The sequence below is a fragment of the Prinia subflava genome, chromosome 10 (genome assembly GCF_021018805.1).
Source record: "Prinia subflava isolate CZ2003 ecotype Zambia chromosome 10, Cam_Psub_1.2, whole genome shotgun sequence".
Classification (NCBI taxonomy): Eukaryota; Metazoa; Chordata; class Aves; order Passeriformes; family Cisticolidae; genus Prinia; species Prinia subflava.
Genome location: NC_086256.1, coordinates 7,535,071 through 7,555,811, shown reverse-complemented (window position 1 = coordinate 7,555,811; position 20,741 = coordinate 7,535,071). Strand labels below are relative to the sequence as shown.

Sequence of the window (20,741 nt, the reverse complement as noted above, 5' to 3'; positions counted from 1 at the left end):
GTGGCTCCAGTATTAAAAAGAGAGGAAGGTCACTTTCACACTTACTCAAAAAGGCTCCATCATTTAAAGTCAGTCAATGGCATGGAGCAAATTTAAACCTGTTTATCATCCTGAGCTAACTGTGCTTCACAGTTTGGACACAAAGAAACCAACCTACCAGCCACAATCAGTAGAGAAGTTATACAGGCCTGTGGCAAATGCAGACAAGTCAATACCCTGGGGACTCATCAACAAGTGCAGTTTCATCTCCTTCCTGCAGTTTGTGGTACCTCACGTCTGATGGGGAGTTGTCAGGCCAACAAGCAGGCACAGCACTTGTAATTATCTAACAAAGAGCCCTGACACTCTTTGCCTTGGAATGCATTTCCAGCAGGAGTGTGGTGCTTGCCTTTTCTTCTCCTAAAAGCTGAATTTACCTAGAGACACTCAAACCCCAAAACCTAATTGCAGTAAAGACTCAAAAATAAACAGTAACCTCAACAAGTTCCTTATTCTGGTCCTGACAAAGACTTATAAAAAAGCTTAATTTTCCCTTCTCTTTTTGGAGGGATGTGTGTTTTCATGTATTTCCATAAGCTGGCCCTTGTGCATGAGATACTTGGACAAAGCTACAGCCAAGTTAGGGAAGATTCCCTCTCCTGTCTCAACTGGAAACCAGCTGACAACCTGAGCTAAGCAATCTGGGAATTACACTCACAAATCATATTAACAGCAGGATTTCTGCACGCAACTCCCTGCTCTGAAATACCTGTCATATGCTTTTGTTCCCTCATACATCTCCTTTAAGAGTCCCAGAAGTTCTTTTCTGAGTGAATCATATACTAAATATTTCACAAAACACAGACCTTTTCCTTACTCCCAGTGGTTTTCAATCATCCATCTACTTTACTGCCAGCATTTGGTCGACAGTACCCTGTCCTTCCATGAACTCTGTCCTTGTATCCTGTTTCCCAGCACTGTGGCAAACACTCAGCAACCTGACTGTCCTCTCACCCCCAGTGCTGCCAGCCTCTAAACCCAAGGAGCAGTCCCTGCCCAACCCCTGTGGCACATTTCATATCCCATCACTTCAGGATTCTGGAGTATTATGGTTTGTTTTCCATTTTTCTCATGGTCTGCAGTTTCAGCATAAATCTCAAAAGTCCCAAAGCTGCCTCAAAACAAAAACTTGCACTTTCTCTCTCACAAACACATCCTACACAATTTAATTGCCCCAGCTGTCAGGACAAAGGATAAGGGAGCAGAAAGGCTACACAGAATACAGGAGTGAGCACAGGAGACACAACTGCAGCAACTTCACAACCACATGGAAATCAGAGTAATCCCTTGCACAGGGGGGATTACAAATCACAGGGATTTTTAAAGAAGACAGCAAATCATAAATGAAATTTTTGGCACTTATAAATTCCAAGTAGAAGTTTGTTATGGTACCCATCTTGAAATATCCTCCTTTCAGGGGTATACAGGTGATTTGGGGTGCCTTTGTTAGAAAGTAGTGTGTGACATTTAATTATCAAAATAAAGCCTTTTCCAATGGTAACATCTCTCAAATATAGCACCATGGTTCTAGGACTTCTCCCTAAATATAAAGAAAACCAAAAAAGCCATAGGAGCCCATAAAAGATTTCCAATACTTAGGATCTTTTCTTAAATAGGTACCTAAAACAATAGGTACAAAATACTGTGTGCATATACACAGAACATCAACATTGAAGTCATCAAAATCAGTCTATTTGGTATCTTGTAAGTAAATTATTCAAATTAAACCCTGGTCATGTGAGGAGTACACGGAGTAATTAATGTACATAAATCAGGTTTCTAAGATCTCAGGTTTCCAAGACACCTTCTGAAACATGGCATCCTGAATCACTAACTATACCATATAAATTGGAAGTCTTTTTTGGAAAATGCTTCTCTTTTCCAAATAGTTGTTTTGAAAAAAAAAAGAAAAGAAAAGAAAAAAAAAGAACAATAAAAAACCCAGCCTCAAACCATATTACTAAATAAATTTATTTTTGCACTCCCATAGTTTTAAGAAAAAAATAACCAAGAGATTATTTTAGAAGTGACATTTGCTCTCTGTTTGACAAATTCCAAAAACTTCTGCCCAAGATTCATTTTTACAGCCAAGTCTAGTTCCAAACCCAGTGTTTTATGAAGACTGTACTGACACAGTGCCAAACAACATCAAAGGCATAATTATATTTTAACTGTGTTTTGCTTTTAGGTGAGAAAGCTTAGTATGAATAACACCTCCCAAAACCTTTTCCCTGTGCAATATAGGACAAGGCTCAAAACAGGAAAAGAAATTTTTAGCTAAATGTAAAGGGCAATATTGAGTATGACTGTTTTGTCTTGGTCAGAGAAAATCTCCATACCTGCTCCGCAGCTCACCCATGGTTAAGGGCACATTAACTGAAGGTTCTCTTGTCTGAGGTAAATCATCCTAAAAAAACCCAGAAATCAAATTCTCATTACCTTGGTTTCTGATTACAATGATCTCATTTCAAAAATACTTTCTTTCCATTTAGAGGACTATTAAAGTGCTTACATTTCTTGGGGGAGAAAGGGACAAAGTGTAATGAGCCAAATGCCATTTAGGAACACTTTTAATTAAGTTCAGTACAATTCAAACTAATAATTTTCAGGTAATAAACTGGAAAGAATTTCTAGACAGTGTAGATCTAGAGAAATATGCAGACAGCAGAAGCTTCAATAAACCCAAATAAACATGTAGGGAAAATGCTATGAAACCTACTGCTACTGCTTTTGTGTTTTTTGCAGAAAAGGGGAAAAAGAATCTATAACTTATTATGTTATCCATTTCAGGTGTTTTACAAGGCAGAAGCATTCCCCCCATCTCAATTCTTCAATGTCATATCCAAGGTTGAGTACATGCTTACTGAACTTTTTAAAAAAATCTGATACACTTAATGACCCTTCAGTCAGGTATTCTCAGTTGCTAGAATGCAGTTTTACTTTCCAAATGCTATCTAGACATTAATTAACCCAAATTTGCCCTCTTAAGAAAGAAAGAAAGAAAACACTCATGTGGAGGGAGCCAGTTGCTCACCTGAGATGGGATGGTAGAAATTGCAGCACACACAATCATGTTCACTCTACTCTGAAGAGCAAAGACCCTACTTAAGGGGTGATATTAAGTGATGCTTTCAGCACAAGTCAATTGCTGTAAGGATTAGTAAACAAAGTCATCTTTCATGCTATAGAAGAAATAATTGGAAAAAAGACTGCAGTAAAAATAATCACACTTGCTGGTAACACAGAACTGGGAGAAAAGACAATAAATATAGTGGTAGATGGCAATAAGATGCAGAGCAAGCTCAACAGCAGCATATGGATGAGGAAAAACCTGAGAGAATTTATTGTGGTGAAATACAAGGTAATAAGTGTGTTTGTAAACAGGAGAGCTCTCTTCCTTCAGCAGTCACAGACTACAAAGCACTGAAGAGGAAATGGGGTACAGTGGTAAATAAAACTCTGCAGCATTTGCCAGAGGCAAATTATGTTCTGGAAAGCAAAAAAAAGATGGAAACATTACGATGTTGTCAGAATGTCACAGCAGAAGGGTACAGTGGACACCCCAAGGAATCTGCAGCAGAACTCCAGTCACACTATTTTTGCAGAGCACTATGAAAATGAAATTTTGGAAGACACAGCTGTATGCTTCTGGGAATGGTTATTTAACATTAGGCTCTTTGGGATGAAAGAGTAAGAGGTACTTTTTAACCTTTCAAAGTTTGAAGAGAATCTAGACTGGAGTCAGAATCTGCTCACCACACTTGCTTTACCACTCCCTCATTTTCAAGATGACCCATTTAAGTCAGCCATTTACTGTGCAACACCACAGCCTCCATTTTGGACCATGTGGGGAAGCACAGCCAATCCTGGTGTATTTTACAGCACTCACTGCAAGGAGAACTGATTTTTTTTTCTTTTTTTAATCAGCTGCTGTTAGTACAGCTTTCATGAGCCAGCTCTACACAAGTATCCAATACCACAAGACTTCTCTGTAGCATCCTTCTATTCCTTTTGCTCAGTGGAAGAAAACTGAGTGAGAAAAATGGTCCTTTGCCAGCACTGGTTTGATCAAGTTGGTAATTCAAGACCCAATCCCCTAATAGCTGGATGTTTTAGGGCAGAAACACAAGGTTTTCCAACAGAAGAGGACAAAGTATCATCTCTGCTCATTAATCTCTGTGAGGATTCAGCAAGTGCTTGATTCTGGAAGTGACAAAGTGCACCAAGAGAAAGTCAACAGGAAGCACCACGATTCAAGAATTCCACCACAATGTTTGCAGAGTCTTTTTGGCTGTATGGAGAGACCACGTAACCAATCATCCAACGCTCCTTATCATAAAGTCATGGTCTACTGTTTGAGGAAAGCAGTCAAGAACCTCTGGGGATAGTTCAGGCTGTGCAAATGTTCATTAAATGCAGGTGCTGGACTGTCGGGAAATCCAGTTTATCATCTTTAGTTCACTGAAACATCAAGGGAGCATTTGACATGATTTGTACCTATTCTGAGTGGCTGAAGCACAGAAAAATGTCATGGGCATCTTCTATTTGAGAGGTAGCAGCTCACAGAATCATAACATTCATATAAAAACTCAGGGAGGTACAGCATGAGCTAGATCAAACAGTCTTAGTATGCATAAGACGAGGTTTCTCGGAGTTAAAAAAAAAGCCCACAACAACTAAGCAAAAAATAATCATTGAACAGAAATGAGAAAATAATCAGATGAAGTGAGAATGAGGTGAGACAATGAGCTGCCCAACATAGCTACATGAATGAATGAATGGATGAATAAATAAATAAATAAGGACTTCAGAGTGAAGACAGATGCTCTTCAATCCACCTTGCAGGAGTGGATCAAGACAACAAAGACCACTTCTGCTGGGTTTCCATCCCAGCCAGCAGAGCAGTGCTGTGTCCCTGCTGTGGGGAATGTGACAGGGGACATCAGGCCTCACACACTTTTTATCCCACTTCCCACTGATACAGGGAACTACAGCTGAGGGGAAAGGTGGGCAGCTGGGGACAGTAGCAACTTAAACTTGCACCAACATTCAAAAGCACATTTCTGTCAACATTCCATTTTCTAAGAGAGAAACTGTAGCAAAAAAAGATGCCTTTCTCCACTTTGGGAGACTTATGTCTCTTCTAACCCATCAATAACATTTCTGAATTAGATTGCCAGAGCTCCTCATCATCTTATGTCATAATCATCATTACGATCATTGTATCATAATCATCTCTCATCCTTACAACCTTTTTATCCTACCTTTCTTTTGCCTCATCTCATACTCACAATTCCAAATTCTCTGCAGATGAACAATCTTCTTATTCAGCTGGTACAATGCTCTGGCATTTTTTTAGAAACTGTGTTTCTCAAAATTACAATAGGAAAAATCTTTGTCTTTCTAAAATCACACCTCAAAATTTCATCAAGGGTAAAATATTCTGTTCCCAGGTGTAATCTCATTAGACAAAAAAGCTCTGTTCATTGAAAGCCAAGTAATTAAGGGAAAAACCCACACATCTGAAGAATAATATTAGCTGTAGAAACAGCTGGATACATGCAGCTGCTGATGTGCAGCTGCACAACATATTATGCCTTGATGTTCTACACATCTGTAACATTTTTTGCTTAAATTGGGAGTAGAGAATCGGAATATAAAAAACCCAAACTCCAATATTATTGTTCTCAATAAGTCATGAGAGGGTTGCCTGTACCATTTGCCCATAAAGGCAAAAGATAAGGAGGCTTCTGAAATCGGTGTGAAACAGTTGAGCTCACACACCAAATCCATATTTCTACAATCAAGGCTATCCCAAAGGACAACATTATAATAAATCCAAGACTGTAGGCACAGTTCTCTTTTTCAGCCATTTTGGAGAAGAGAAAGGATTTAGTTTGCAGTCAAACTTACAAATATTAGGCGCTGTCTAGCACTATGCGTCCTTAAAATATTTTTCACTCTTTTATGGATCTCATCTCCATTTGCTGGTGAAGGCCAACCAGTGCTAAATCTGCAAGGGGAAGAGAAAAACAAAGTGAAGAAATATTTTCTGGTTGAAAAACTCATTGATTCTGATTTCTTTTTCCTTTTAATTATGAAGCATGCATTACTTCCTTCTATTTGGAGCACACACAGTATTTCGATTTGATTCTTATTCTCCTCTGGGGTACAAGTAAAGAAACATTTCAAAGCAGTGCATAAACAGTATGCAGCCACAACACCAGGAGAAGATGAAAAACATAGAAAATGTTGATGATTTTGTAACTTGAGTAGTATTTCTGTAACGTTTGTGTGGTCCCCACAGAATAAAAAAGCTATACTATTCCCAGTGATCAGGTTTCATTTCCCTCTCTTTAAAGGAAGTATTGTACACATGAAGTTCTTTTCACTGGAATAAATCAAAAGGACGGTAACCCTAATGAATGCAAATTGGAAAACACGTGGAATCAAAACCTTGCAATTGCAGTCTTTATTTCACAAGAGGAACTGTATTTTAATTTTGTTTGGGGTTTTTTTTAATATTAAAAATATAGGTAGATAGCTAGGTAGCTTGCTTTGTATGAGTAAGTTAAAAGAAACAGCTACTTTTGGATTTTACCTGGTTATGTTTTGGATTATTTTTTTCCACTTTACTAAAAAAAAGTCCTCATCCTTCTCAGCAAGTTCACAAGCTAGCAGAAATTTCATATTAATAGTTAGTCTCTTGAGGGAGGCAACTAAGATTTTAAGAACAGGATTGTTTACATGCCAACTATGTTGTTACATTAAAACAAGGAATTTTTTTTAAAAAAAGAGACATCAATAGAAGGAAAGAGTAATTGGAGGAAAGTTATGAAATGCTTACTTACATAAGCTCATCACACTGGAAAGAAAGCGAGCACCAAATGAAGATTGTGCATCTTCATTTCAATGTTGCCTAAGCTCTGAGAGCTTGACTTTGCACCAAGAAAATCCCAGCTCATGATGTGGCATGATGCTGATGTGAGCACGGGTCACTGGGCGAGCTGTGAGCTGGCAGAGCAGCGCTGCAATCCGAGCTGCTGAGCAGCACCAGCGGCAGCGCGGAGCTGCCGTTCCCTGGCTGCAGCACAGCACCAGCAACACCAGCGTGCTTTGGTGGCTGCCCAAAGTTGATGCAGTGGAGACACAGCAACATGTTCTGTGAACTGTTCACAGACACAGTTCATGACTCTGAACCCTGAGATTCCACAGTTTGCCCTGTACAGGGACTGCGAGTGCCAGCTCTTCTGCCCTCCTCTCTCCAAGTTATCACATTCCCTGCATTATCCAGTCTATCACTTGCAAATCCCCAGTCTGATCGTGCCTGGCTCAGTTCACCTTCACCAAACCTCCAGAAATTTCAGTACAGCTAAAGAACTGCCCAGCTCATTTCAAAAAGAACAAACCAAGTACACAAAGAAAGCTTCAGTAGAAAACAAGAAGCCTGGTAATATGAAAATTAATGGAAGCAGGATCCTGAAAAGGGGAAGTGCCAGATTATCTGAAGGTTGCAGGCAGGGCATAGAGTTCCTTGCAATCATTTGGATCATTCCTTTTATTACCAGAGACTGAAATACAACAAGAAAGTGACCAGTTTTCTCCTTTTGAGTAATCTTCTTCTATATTCTTCTATCTAAAGAACTTATTTGGACTCACTTATTGTTGTTTGTATGTCCAAAATATCTCTCTTTGTTCTTAATAGCCCCAGTATTTTCAGCTTATTTATGAGTTTCTTTAAATCAATTAATCTACTTGAGAATGTTTCTATTTTTCTTCAGGAAAGGGTGCCAAGAAATGACACAATATTGGAAGTATATAACATATAATCTATATGGGGATGTATTTCCACATTTCTAATGATTTTATTGTTGTTTATCCTTGCATCACTACAAGCAGAAATTTTCACCAAGCTGACTACAGCATTCATATTACTATCCTGACAGTTTTACAATTAATTCCAAACCCAAGAGCATGCATGGCAAATCCATATTGTACAATTCTTTTGCATACTAGAATCCAGCAATCTGTTGCACTAAAAGATTTCACATAACTTTTTCTAAAAGGAAGCAAAACGGTTTGAGAATTTTGTTAGGGGAGAAAAGCATTGCCTTTAAAGAAACAGAAGTCTGAGTCCCTTAAGCAGAAAGGAATGTTCATTTCCCTAATGCAGTCAAACCCTACTTGATATACTGCATTACAATGCATCTGCTCTACCACCTGTGTTTTGGAAAAAAACACTTTCTTTTTTTAAAAGAAGACAGGTAAGGGAAAGGGTTTGCAGTGATACTATCATCTTATGGCTTCCCATTAGAATTTACAACATTTACTGATATTAAAGGACCTCTGAAATGCATATTTAAAAATCTGCATCCTAGATGCAGTAAGAGTGAGTCATTTCCCATTTGACAAATAAAAGATAGAGCCATGAAGTCATGGCATTTTCCCTTATTTATACAGCAGCTGCTGTTCTTCCAGCACTCAGGTTGCTTGCTCTGAGAAGTTGGAATAGATTGCCTTTGGGAAATAAATTTTATGAAATTCGTATGTAAGATTTCAAGTCATTGTTATTAATCGTAAGTTTACAAGTATCCTTGGAGATAAATGTATTTACTTTTGGGAAAAAAAAGAAAACCCAGCTCGCTATTGTATTCAGTTAGAAAATACATGGCTATGTCTGCAAGAAGAAGATTTAAGTACTTAATTCGAGAACTATTAAATCCTTTCTCCAGGTGATTTTATGGATCAATCCACTAGTGTGCGCTGTGGTATAACAAATGTTGGCCCCTCACACAGAGCCCAAACTTCATTTGCCAAAAGAAAAAAAAATCAAAACCTTAAGTGTGATTAAAAATGGTATCAGCTTCTTTTTAATTAGCTTTTCTAGTATTTTTATTGTCTAATTTTAGCAGCAACTATAGGGTCTAATCCACGTTTAAAGAATAATGTTAATATTTACTAATGAAATGTAAACTAAAATAAAATCATGCCTGAAACACAACAACTATAATCTGAAGTGAAACCTTTTTATGATTGTCTAACTCTCCTATTGGAAATATTTTATAGAACAGGCTTTATTGCACAGCTTCTTAGAGTATAAATAAAGGGATTCCATTTGCCCAAAACCACCAATAACAACTCTTTAAAATGACCAGCTACTTATATATGTGATTAAGGTGTCACTATCATATTGCAGTGTTCAAAGGAAAGTCATTTCATTTCAATGACTGTTTGTCCTGATAAATGAAATAAACTTCTACAGCTGTATTCTTTGTCATACTTTCAATTTTCCCTGGGACTTGCAAACATTCTGCAGTTACATCAGTTTAAATTGTTTATTGATTCCAATAGATTGTATAAACACTTTGGAAATATAGCTCAGTGACCTAGAAAAAGCCAGAGCCATCAGAGAACTTTTCAAGATTAATTTCAAAGATGTTGTGTTGAGTCCGATCAAGGAAACAGAACCATTTTCCCTTGTAATGTGACTAAAAGGCATTTATTTTCTTTTATGAGATAAGGATTTTTTTAAGGTCATACAGACAACATCTACCTTGATAAAAAAAAAAAAAAAAAGCCAAACAGACAGTGTAGATTTTGTGCTAAAGATTATTTTCATGTATAATTTTATCCATTAGGATGAAATACTCCATTAGAAATGCAAACAGGATACATCCACCCATGCACTCTACTCAAACAGCAGCTTGCAAACTTGAGAGCTGTAATAAATAGGAATTTTTAAATGTCACACAATCCAATCATCCACTTGCACGTAGCAAAAACATTAATATCGCATTTCAGCAGGAGATATTAATACATTTCACATCAGCAGAATTAATGCCACAGCCTTGTGCAGAGTATTTGCAGGGGCTCTCGTGACCCCTTCCCCCACCACGGCCCCTCCCTGCCTTGGAACAATTCTGTGCATGCAGCCCCCACCAGAACTCATCAGCCTCAAAGACACAGTCCTCACGCTGAGCAGAACCACAGACAAGGACAAACTAGCAGAGGACAGCAATCAGTGAAGTTCTGTGGCACCAGATTCACACCTGCAGAGAACACTACTGCAACTGGGGGGAAGAGGGAGTGAGAACACTTAAAGCCGAGGATAACCTGCAAAAACCACAATCTGCAAGTGGAATGGGAGAGTCTCAATAAAACAAAAAATATTTAACTCTGAAATAAAAAAAAACAAACAACAAAACACTTCACACATTTTATACCTATGCAGGTAATTATTCAGCTTTGATTCAATAGGGAAGGTCATTGCTTTACTGTCATTTTAGAGGACATGAGGTGGTAATTCAGCAGGATGGACCTGGTTTGCAGTGTGCATACTGGTCTGTAAGGAGCCACAATAGAAAAGCTGGGCTACACTTCAGCGTTTTCCTGGTCTATTTAGTCAAGGACACAATTTTGGTTTGTTTTTTCTTAAAGTGACTGATGGCTATGATGCAGCTCCGAAGTGTTTTAGAGGCTCTGTTTGTCCACAGAAGCCTGAACTGTAATGAAGTTGTACCAACACAAACCCCCTCCATTCTCACCGTGTTGGGAGTGGAGGAGGGTGGCTGCTTTCACAGTGGCAGGGTATTACTATGAAGCAGGAACTACCACACACAGACAGAGCCTTAAATCAGAGCACAGAAGCCTAAATATTTGGAAGCAGAAGCTGACAGCAGTGTACCGATTTGCTCTCCCTCTTCAGCAGGACATGAAAAAAAAGGTAAAATTTCTCATGCTTTCTATATAGCTTCTCTTACTTTCAAAAGCCCTGTTTATACTTGGGCCTTGAAGCATTTCTGACACAGTCAGTGCTGAGTTCTTACATTAGTAAATGCTTTCCCCCCCTCCTTTTAATATCCAGCCCTTAAAACCGTGGCTATATACATCATGTAAAAAGTGAAACTTAATGGCAGCCAGCTTCCGAAATTTCAGTGAAAGTCAATACTCCAGCTGAGCAGTTGCTCCCAAAAGGTTGAAGTCATTGTGGTACTAAATCATTAGTATGTCACAAATTGGCTGCACCTCCTTATGCTCTTTGGAAGATTTTCCATTACCTTCTATCTTCTCTGAATTTATTAATTTATATACAAAATGGCTCTGACAGCAATCAATTTCAAATTTACTTACTGCTGCAGCAAAATCAAGGAATGAAGATGACAAATAGTAAAGATGTTGGTCAAAAATATGAAACAAGGCTTAGGTATTGCTCACTTTTGCAGAATGTAGTATGAAATACCTGATTTTCAAGTGCTGATTCCCGAAGTTAATATTTAAAGGATGCAAAAGAAGTAAACTTTCCCAAGAGGTGAGATTGGTAAACCCAAAACCTTCCTACCAAAGTAAATTTCAAAAATCAGAAATAATGGCTTTTAAATGGCTAGAAACAGACAGGAAACCAAGGTGCAGCCTCTCCTGAGATCAAGCTTTTCCCTAAGAAGTCTGCAATATTTTTTAGCATTCTACTTTGTAGTAGGAGTTCTCAAAATTTAAAACATACCCTCTCACAGAAGCAAACCCTGTCTCAGGATGCCTGCCAGTCTCTAAAATTAATCAGCTGAACCACCTGTTTCTGCTTTTTGCTGTGCAATAAAAATAAACCCCAAGATCCTGGGATGATCATTTTCAAGATCACTGAAGCCAAAAATTCTGGTAACTGGTGTTTTCAAGGACTTCACATAGGATCTGGTATTTCATTAATATCTATTAGTATCTGTCATTGTATCTATCATTACCAATATCTAACTTCATGCTGTTATTTCCCTAGTACTAGGAAAATGAGAATATAAAAAAGATGGTAGTAAAATAGAGGAATATTACAGAAGGGCATCTGATGCAGACACTTAACCTCTGTCTCACTTCAAAGAGAACTTAGGTTTTTGTTAAATTTTATATCAGGTAAGATCACGTATCAGCAGCATAACCAGGAGAACATGAAAAAAAGCTATCGAACTGCACTTCAATCTGGAAACAAAAGCAGAAGCATGCTATTTCCAGAGTAGGAAAAAGACTCCTTTGATCCCAAATGCACAAGAAGTAGCTCTGCCTCTCACATAACAGAAATAGTCAAATACTCCCATGATTGTTGTAGTCTCTTGAGGAAAGGATTTTTCTTGTGCCAGCACACAGCTCTGTTCAAAGGACTTCTTGACCTTATGGAATCCATCTCACTATTTCTCCTTTTCGTTCTGACAGGTACTTTGCTGCAGGTTTCAGTGCTGCAAGGAAGGCTTAGCTTCTAAGTCCCCAAGAAAAACCCAATCTTCTAGGAGTGAGTGGAGATGTCTGTGCACCGTGAAAGCAAGGACTGGACTCCAATTTTGCTTTCCTGAAGCAGCACTGAAAGGACAGAGCATGAATGCTCTTTCCCAAAGCACCCAGGATGTTCCTCTCTGCACAAAAGGCCACTGATCTCTGCACAACCAACCAAACAAGTGCCTTGGCACAGTGTGGGGCACTACAGGCAGGAACTCAAGGGTCTGCCAGTGCCACTGGTCTGCACAGCAGCTGCAATCAAACCTCACAGAATCATGCAACAGGGAGGGCTGGGAGGGACCTCTGGAGGGTTGTATGGCCACATCACTGCTGAGTGTCAGCTTCCAATGTCAGCAAATAGCTTTTCTTAGACAATGTACATAACAAAAAATGTAAAAAGAAAGTATGAAAAATCAATATTCAAAACTTGGCTGTCTTGTTCAATAGTAAATCTATTTACAGTTCTGCTTCTGACTGAAATCCTGAAGGAAAGGGGAAGAGGATTGATTTGTGGTGTCTCTAGCAGGCTCAAAGAAAGGGACTGGAAACTGCCAGGGAGGATACAAAAGGGCTCAGAGGACCTTGCACAAGACCCCAATTTCTGTCTCACTGGAAAGTATTGCAGTGGTTTAACAACCACACAGCAGGGCTCTGGAAGGTACTCCCAAGAAGGCAGACAGTCACTTCACACTACTTTTTAAAAAAGAAAGGGAAAAGAGGAAACTAAAGGTCGAGGTAGGGAGTCAAGTTTCATATTGACTGTGGGTTGACTAGCATTAAAAACAGAAGCCTGGATATGCTAAGCAATTTGTCTTTGTAATTAAAAATAAAATTGAGGAAATAAACACCAAATACTGCGAGATAAGACTCCATACTCTTGCAATTACACTAACACTGCTTTACTTTCAGTGCACTGATTTCCTCTGTATTTCTATGATCTGAACAGCAGCATTTGCATGCATTTCCAAACACTGACCTCTAAACCATGTTTGTCATTCCAAGTACAACTCTCAGTACACAATCAGCTAAAACCATTGTTATCTCAGCAGCATGAAACAGAGATCAATTTTTTTTAGACTATGCCCTTTATTTCTCATTTTGATTTTTTTTCTGATGACAGAAGTAAATGGTTACATATTTTACATAAAGAGATGTTACAGCTCTGAAGAGCTGGGAACATTTGCTTTAATAAGAAGAAAAAACATAATTTCACAAGATCAGAAATCTCTTCTGGAGAGAGGCTCATAAAGAGAAAAAGCAAGAACATTCAGACAAGTTCAAGATTAACTGGCAGACGACTAAATTACTATGCATGTAACAGCAGCTCACCACATACAAGACTTTCTTGCTATCAACAGAAGGCACCCCATCAGCTCTAAATAAAATGTGTATACAATTTAGCCCCAACCAACCCCTCCAAAAGGAGTCCTGCTGAAAAAAGGATAAAAAAGTTACCATGACAATATCTCTCCCCCAGATATCGGTAACCAACAACAAACATTGTCGGAGGAGAGTGGGGAGGCAGACAAGATGACAAAGAAACCTCCTTCAACCCCAGATACATTCTAATCTCTACATAACACTTTTCAAAATACACTATTACAAAGAACAACTAACAAACAAGTTTTCAAGCAGAGGAAGATGTTAAAACACCAACTTCATCTTTCTGAGTATTAAAAATTCAGTCCCCACCTGCCATCTGTCATTTTTCTTTTGAAAGAAAAAACTGAGATAGTTTTTCTGTTTTGGAAACAAACATTAGGCTGTGTGTAGGCTTTAAAATACAACCTGCAAGCATTGACTAATTGGTACCAATGGTAACAGAGTGTGAACTGGCCACCAAAGCACATCTTCAGCATTTAGGATGGATCATTAGTTTAATCCTTAGTTTCTCCCAATTATTTTATTTATTTGCTTTCCTCAGGCCTAGCTTTGCATACAGTTTTTCTGTTCCCAGAAAGCCAACCAGTAACTTGCTACTCGAGTGTACAAGAGAAGCACCAAGAACACTTGGCAGGAAGCAGGGAATACTCTCCTTGAAGGATTGGAGGGCTTAGGCATGACATTATCTCTTGCTTTTTTGACATTTCTTCCATCCCACCTTCATAAGACACTGAAGCTGGCCCAAAATATTAACCCAGGGACTCAAATCTACTAAATTAATGGATATTTGAAACTGTCCCCAACCCAGTCCCACTGGGGTCAGTGGAGATAGCTAAGAAAAATAATTGAAATATAGCAAATTATATACATGCAATAGCTGCAGAGGTCCACAATTCAAATCAAAAAATCAAAATCAAAATGTTATGATGTCAACAAAGTGAAAAGATTGGAAAATAACACACTGATTAGATTAAAGCTAGCTCAAGCATGTTATGCACACCAGTCCCACATGTGAGTACAGCACAGCACAAATACGTGCTCAAAAACACCTGTGAGCAGTCAGATGGAAAAAAGGTTTCCAAGTACCTACTGTAAAGTTTACTTGCCATTTTTACATATCTGTATTTACATTCCTGTGGTTCCAATCACCTCTGAAACAGTGATGATTCATTTAAGTGATGATTTATTCATTCTCTGCTCCAGCTGACCATTGGCAGCCTAAAATGTGGGGTGTGACCATTTCAGAGATTTTCAGTGCCATGGCACTAGGATTGTAATCATCAGGCAGAGAGGCGACAGCAAACACAGCAAAAGGAAAAGTCAAACAACAACACAGCTGCTGCAGGAGGATTTTTCAGTCCCTTCAGCCCTCACAACCTCCAAACATGCGAAATGCAGTCATGCAGGTTATCACAGGCGCATGTTCCTAATTCCAGAATGTCATGAGCAAACCCAGGGCATTACCTTTCCCTCAGAGAAGACCGGCTCAGCACAGAACTGGGAGAGGGCTCCTGAGCTGCTGGGGCTGCTGGATGCTCCAAAGAAGCAGAACGGGACTCTCTGTTGGGGAGAGCTGGGCTCACATCCTCCTTGCTAACAGCAGAACTGTCCAAGCCTTTTCCACTGGCAGATTTTGCCTGAAAAATACCCCATCAAACTAAAGTTTGTTATGAATATCAAGACATACAATTTTCATGGTTTTATTCCTCAGCCCGAAAGGTTAAAGGTTGTATATTCATTCAGGAATATCTGTCTGTTGGGGAAAGAGCAAGGGCCCTCATTTCATACAAAAATCCATGGTCTAAAGTAAATCAACAAGTCTCACAGGAATCTGTTGGTAACTAACACACCATCTTCTGTGAAACTCTACTGCAACAGCCCTTTTGTCAACTTTTCTGAGTGTATAACTTAAAGGCTTACCCTTCCCAGGAATTTCACAGATTCAGAATAATGCCTGAGAGTCTGAATAACCCATGGAACCATCTAGAGGCAGCACAATATATTAGACTCACGTGTTACACAGAACTACAGACCTTGATAGTAAAAGTTTAAGAGTCTTAACACACATATCAAGGTTTATCCTCATAATTCCCTTTCTTTCCTCCTCCCTGTTATCATCAGTTTTCCCAGCCATTAGGAAATCTAGGAGGGCACACATAACTAAATGCCTAAACCCACAATTTTCACAGTACTTCAGGAACACAGGCAAAAACCAACTGAGGATGTAAAGAATAAAGCCTCCCAACCCCAAAACAACCCTGACAGTAATCCTTAGATTCTTTTAATACAGAAAGAAGCTAAAATCTGAAAAAGAAAGGATGTGAAATAACACAACAGTGGCTTCCCAGTTGTACCAGTGCCACCTTCTCACACAGTTCCAGAATGAAAAATGATCTCAGAATAACTGGTAAGGCAAATGCAAATGGCCCTTAAAGGTTCCTCTGTGGCCTTGCTGCAAGCCTTAATGCCAAGAAAAAGCAAATTCTGTATGTACAGGCATAAGCATCCTTAAAGAGTGCTAAGTTTTATTCTGCTGTTTGTAAATAATCTGTCAGCAGGCCCTAACTGGGCTAGATCAGATTTAAAATGTCCTTTCTCTTGCTTTTGATACTATAGTAGATAAAGTTTCAAAAATACCTATGCAAGACAATCCAAGAAGCTTGGAGCTTCCCAAAAAACAGTGTATAAGCAAAAACAAAGTACTCACTTCCGTTTTCTTGGGTCTGTAGCTGTTGAGAGGAGAAAGATCTGGAGAAGGAAAAAAGGTCCATGACAGAGTAAATCAAAAACATGTTTGCATTTCCTAAATTCTATTAAATCTTTTACAAAGCATCCTATGTGTCCTCAGAAACAACACTAAAGCAATTTATTGTTTTGTCTCCTCAGTATAGTTCACGTAATCACCCTCTTTAGCTGAACACCATGACTTCCCATGGAATGAATGACAATATTTGCAGTAATAAATCAGTGTAGGCACCATCTTCTGCACAGACAGAAGTGGCACGTTTTGTTACACTGCTCATTGCTTAAATCACTATCAAAACAAGCTCTACCATTCCCAAAACTTGTGAGCACCTCTCCCTCCTCCTATCACCTCTGCATTCCCTCCTTCACCACTGACTCCTGGACACGAATACAAAGCCCAGGGAAACACATGGAGAAACTCTCAGGCCCATACTGGGATAGGATTTTTCACCAGTGTAAATATGCACCCCATCCCCGAGGGACTGACATTAAATCTACTTTCTTGATCTGTTTTACCAGTTTGTACTGAACAACCCTCACACTGTGACCCAGGAAAAGCAAAAAAGAACTAAACTGTACTGTCTGCATTAAGATTTCTAATCCTAGGGATCTGTTCTTTTCAGAAGTTACAGTTAAGCCTCAAGACACAGGCAGGCGACCAGAGAATCCTCTGGATATTAATAGTGAGGTAGCTTTTGGTCTCTTTAATACTGGCCAGAAACCACCAGCTCATTTTGTAATGGTATCAGATGATCTGGTCTGTTCTATTATCCAGCTATCACAGACTGGCAAATCTGTTCCCAAAGGGGATGTGAAACCTTTAAAATCCAGCACCCCGTGCAACGACAAAGAACAAATGTAAAATAACACGTTCATAATGATTTGCTGTATAACAAATTATAATTAGTGAGGAAATGAAATAAAAATGAGGCAGAGCACACATAAACAAATACTGATGAGACGCATTAAAATCCTCATATTGTAAGACATGTGCAATAAAATCAAGTTTTAGGGTGCTTTCTTAAATTTCTGATCCCACACTTTTTATTAAACTCTCACTTACTGATACCAAAGGATGTTGGAGCACATCCTGGATGCTCATTAATAGTGGCAAGTCACTGATCCACTACTCACATATACTACTGAAATAAATATTATTCATTTTTGAAGGAACAGAGCCCCTGAACTTCAAAATAATCAATACTCCAAGTTTGATAAACACACCCATACATCATGGTGCAGATTTTCTCCACCATTCAAGCCAACAAAAAATGTGGAGTGAAATAGAGCACTCATCTGAGCTTTGGAATTCTCTCCTCTTGTTTTCATAACCTGTAGAACTATGCTCCAAGCTTCATGAGGTAAAGAACTATTCAAGGGCACTCTTTGAAGCAGTAATTTATTCAGTATTCTTCCTTTTCCTAGGAAGAACTAACAGCTATTTCTGCATCATAGACTGACATTTTCATAATAAATAAAACCCCCAAAATAATAATAAAAAGCCCCAAATAAAACTACTTCCTGCAGAAATCAAAAGCAGTAATGAGATATATAGTAGACAATACTGACCCAGGGGTGTCTTGGGCCAGGTTTCTGCTGTGCTTCCTTGTGGGGAACACCCGGGATGAAGTTTAGCACCAGGACTCGTTTGTCCAACCTGAAGCAAAAATATTGTTAAAATACTCAGTATCAGATGTAGCAATTGCTGGTTTTTCTGGTTTTGATTGTAAGATCACAAATGAAATATTTCCTGAAATATTTTACTTTATTTAAATACTATTTTAGTCTATTTTCACAGCACTTGGCTCATGTGCATTATTAGCATTACTGTACATAAACAGAAATGGTGCTAGAAAGGTCTAGAAAATTCTAATATCCCACTGTTCAAAGATAGTTTCTCCTTCATCTGTAATGTCTGCAGTCTTTTTAAACAATTCCCGGTATCTCATATTTATTCTAAACAGCTCAGATCTCACCAAGAGAGATCTGAATCTCTTCCTAATTAACAAGTTACATTTAGTATAATCCAATTTTGATCTTCTTGTAACACAAAATCTCCAGGCCAAAAGAGTTCTCAGCAGTAAAGATGCCCTTAAAGGAGAATTCTCAATGTAGAAAGGCCATGACAGTCAGGATATGCTGAATTAAGAGACAAGCTTTCTCTTTTTCTTTGTACAACCATAGCCAAGCATTGAAAATCAATAATCAGTATTAATGATACTATAATTAAACTGTGAACTTCACCTATAGATCAAAAACCAGAAGAATTGAATAAAAGGAGTTAAAAGAAAAATATTTGAGAGAAACAGTACATTGATGAATGATTAATGACTTATCCAGGCCATTTTGAATTTCTAAAAGGTAGCTATATGTAGAATGAAACTTTGAGAAGAATTCTAAATTTTGATAATATATTATTAACTAATTAGTACTGATAATAGGTAAAAAGATAAAGTAGAAGCAAACTATTTAACCACTAGATTATCTAACTGGTTGTGATAAGTGACCAGAACAGTAGAGAAATCATAATGTCACAGCACAGAATATGAACAATCTTATTTCTGCCCCTACAAATTCAAAGTGATTTTCTAAAAATAGAGAATTGTGGCAATAAGAAGAAATACTAAGAGGGAAAAAAAAAGCATATATGATCCTCCAGGTGTCTGGGAAACGTAGCCCCTTCATTTTAAAAGAGCTACACACAATTTCTTTAAACAAGTACCTAATTTCAGGACAATTTTTCATGTATGGCAAAATGTCCTTATGTTATGAACTCTAAGTCAAAGTGTTTGAGATGTAGCTCTGAGCAAAGGAAGTGTTCCAAAGATCACAGGATGCCAACATAAAAAAAAGTTGAAAGAGAGGAAGTGTAAGTGTTCATAATGTGACTAGACACTCTTTCTTTAAAGTCTTATTCAGGAATTTTTAATACTAATATCAATTACTTCCAAGCTGAATTTATACACCTATTATCCTGTCTAGTGTGCTGGAATAAAAGAAATGGGGCCTCAGAGAATTTAACCAAGGTATTCATGAAAGAATTTGATCTTTGTCTGTTACTAAAGCAGGTAAAAGAAATTTTATTTTAGTTAATTTTACATTGAAATCACTCTGTGACAGACTGCTAAGGAGAGGAAAAATTATTCATCTAAACTAAGAGCTGAATGAATTTCTGGAGCGCTATTTAGTGAAAGAACAATATTTGAACTGAGCTGAAGCTGGAAGCGCCTGGGAGCGGATACAAACCCGTCTGATGACAAAGGGAGGTTTGTCAGTGTCTCTCCTGAACTCGTGAGGGCCCAGGTTGAGGTGGGCCAGTCTCTGCCTGGCCTCCTCCGAGAGCTCGCACATGCGGCGCTTGGTGTACGGCGACGGTGAGCGCGACTTGGAGGCGATGGTGGGCTGCTCGTAGCTCCTCCCTGCCCAGCTCTGCCTGCCCTTCCCAGCTGAAGGAGGGCCGGTCTTGGGCAGCCTGGGGTGCATCTTTCCATTTAGGGATGAACAATGCACCAAGTTCATATCAGCCTGAAGGGAAGAAGAGAAATTATCCAACGTGACAGCGTGTAGGATAAAGATCGCTGAACGTAACGCAAACAAGGAACTAATAATTTTACCTGAAAGAGATGCCATGGCAGCTGAAGTGCCCCTCACAAAACTATAATCAAACAGCAATTTGGAAAACAACCTGTTTACCATTTTCTCTGAAACCAAAGGAAGGTTAAGCACCTAGTACTACATGTCAGATGTTAAGTGTCAGATACTTACATAACTAGCCTTTCTCACACAGTGGAGATTGTAAAAATTAAATTGAATTTTTTCACAGGTTCCTTTAATAAAAAATTAGCCATACACAAACTTGAAGCATATTTTCATCTGTTTGAGATTTTATTTTAAAATTCTTACTCCTTAAAATACAAGACATAAATTAAAATAGGAGCCTATTTAATCGTTTAAATTATATGCATTTAGAGTTGCCTAATGCTCCACAATAAGCAAAACTACATCCTTCAAAATTTGTATTTTCTTGGATTATAGTGAATTTACTAGTTCTTTTAAGTGTAAAGTTTATTTGAGAAAAATAATACTCTTCCTGTTAGAAATGCTTTTTCAAGCTGGAGCTAATCAGCCCTAAATTGGAATGTTACATGTAACATGCTTTGGTTCAGAGGAACCCAGAAATAAAACATCCAGCTTGCCTTCAAGCCCTTCCCTCTACACTCCCCACCAGTGAGGCTCTGTGTTTGTTTTGTATTGACAGAATCTGAACTGGGCAGCACAGAGATCACTCCTACCACCCCTTCTCTGAACTCCCATGGGTG

The 20,741-nt window shown here is 38.5% G+C and overlaps 1 protein-coding gene across 1 annotated transcript in view; it reads right to left on the bottom strand.

The window, feature by feature from the left end:
• SPATA6 (spermatogenesis associated 6) overlaps window positions 1-20,741 on the bottom strand; it is a 42,583-nt gene that overhangs the window by 7,213 nt on the left and 14,629 nt on the right. Inside the window, exons 7-12 of the mRNA XM_063407119.1 lie at window positions 19,669-19,947; window positions 17,992-18,079; window positions 16,385-16,425; window positions 15,142-15,314; window positions 5,953-6,052; window positions 2,379-2,446 (exon numbers count right to left, since the gene is read on the bottom strand). Coding sequence (XP_063263189.1) covers window positions 2,379-2,446; window positions 5,953-6,052; window positions 15,142-15,314; window positions 16,385-16,425; window positions 17,992-18,079; window positions 19,669-19,947 — 749 coding nt within the window. The remainder of the gene's footprint in view (window positions 1-2,378; window positions 2,447-5,952; window positions 6,053-15,141; window positions 15,315-16,384; window positions 16,426-17,991; window positions 18,080-19,668; window positions 19,948-20,741) is intronic.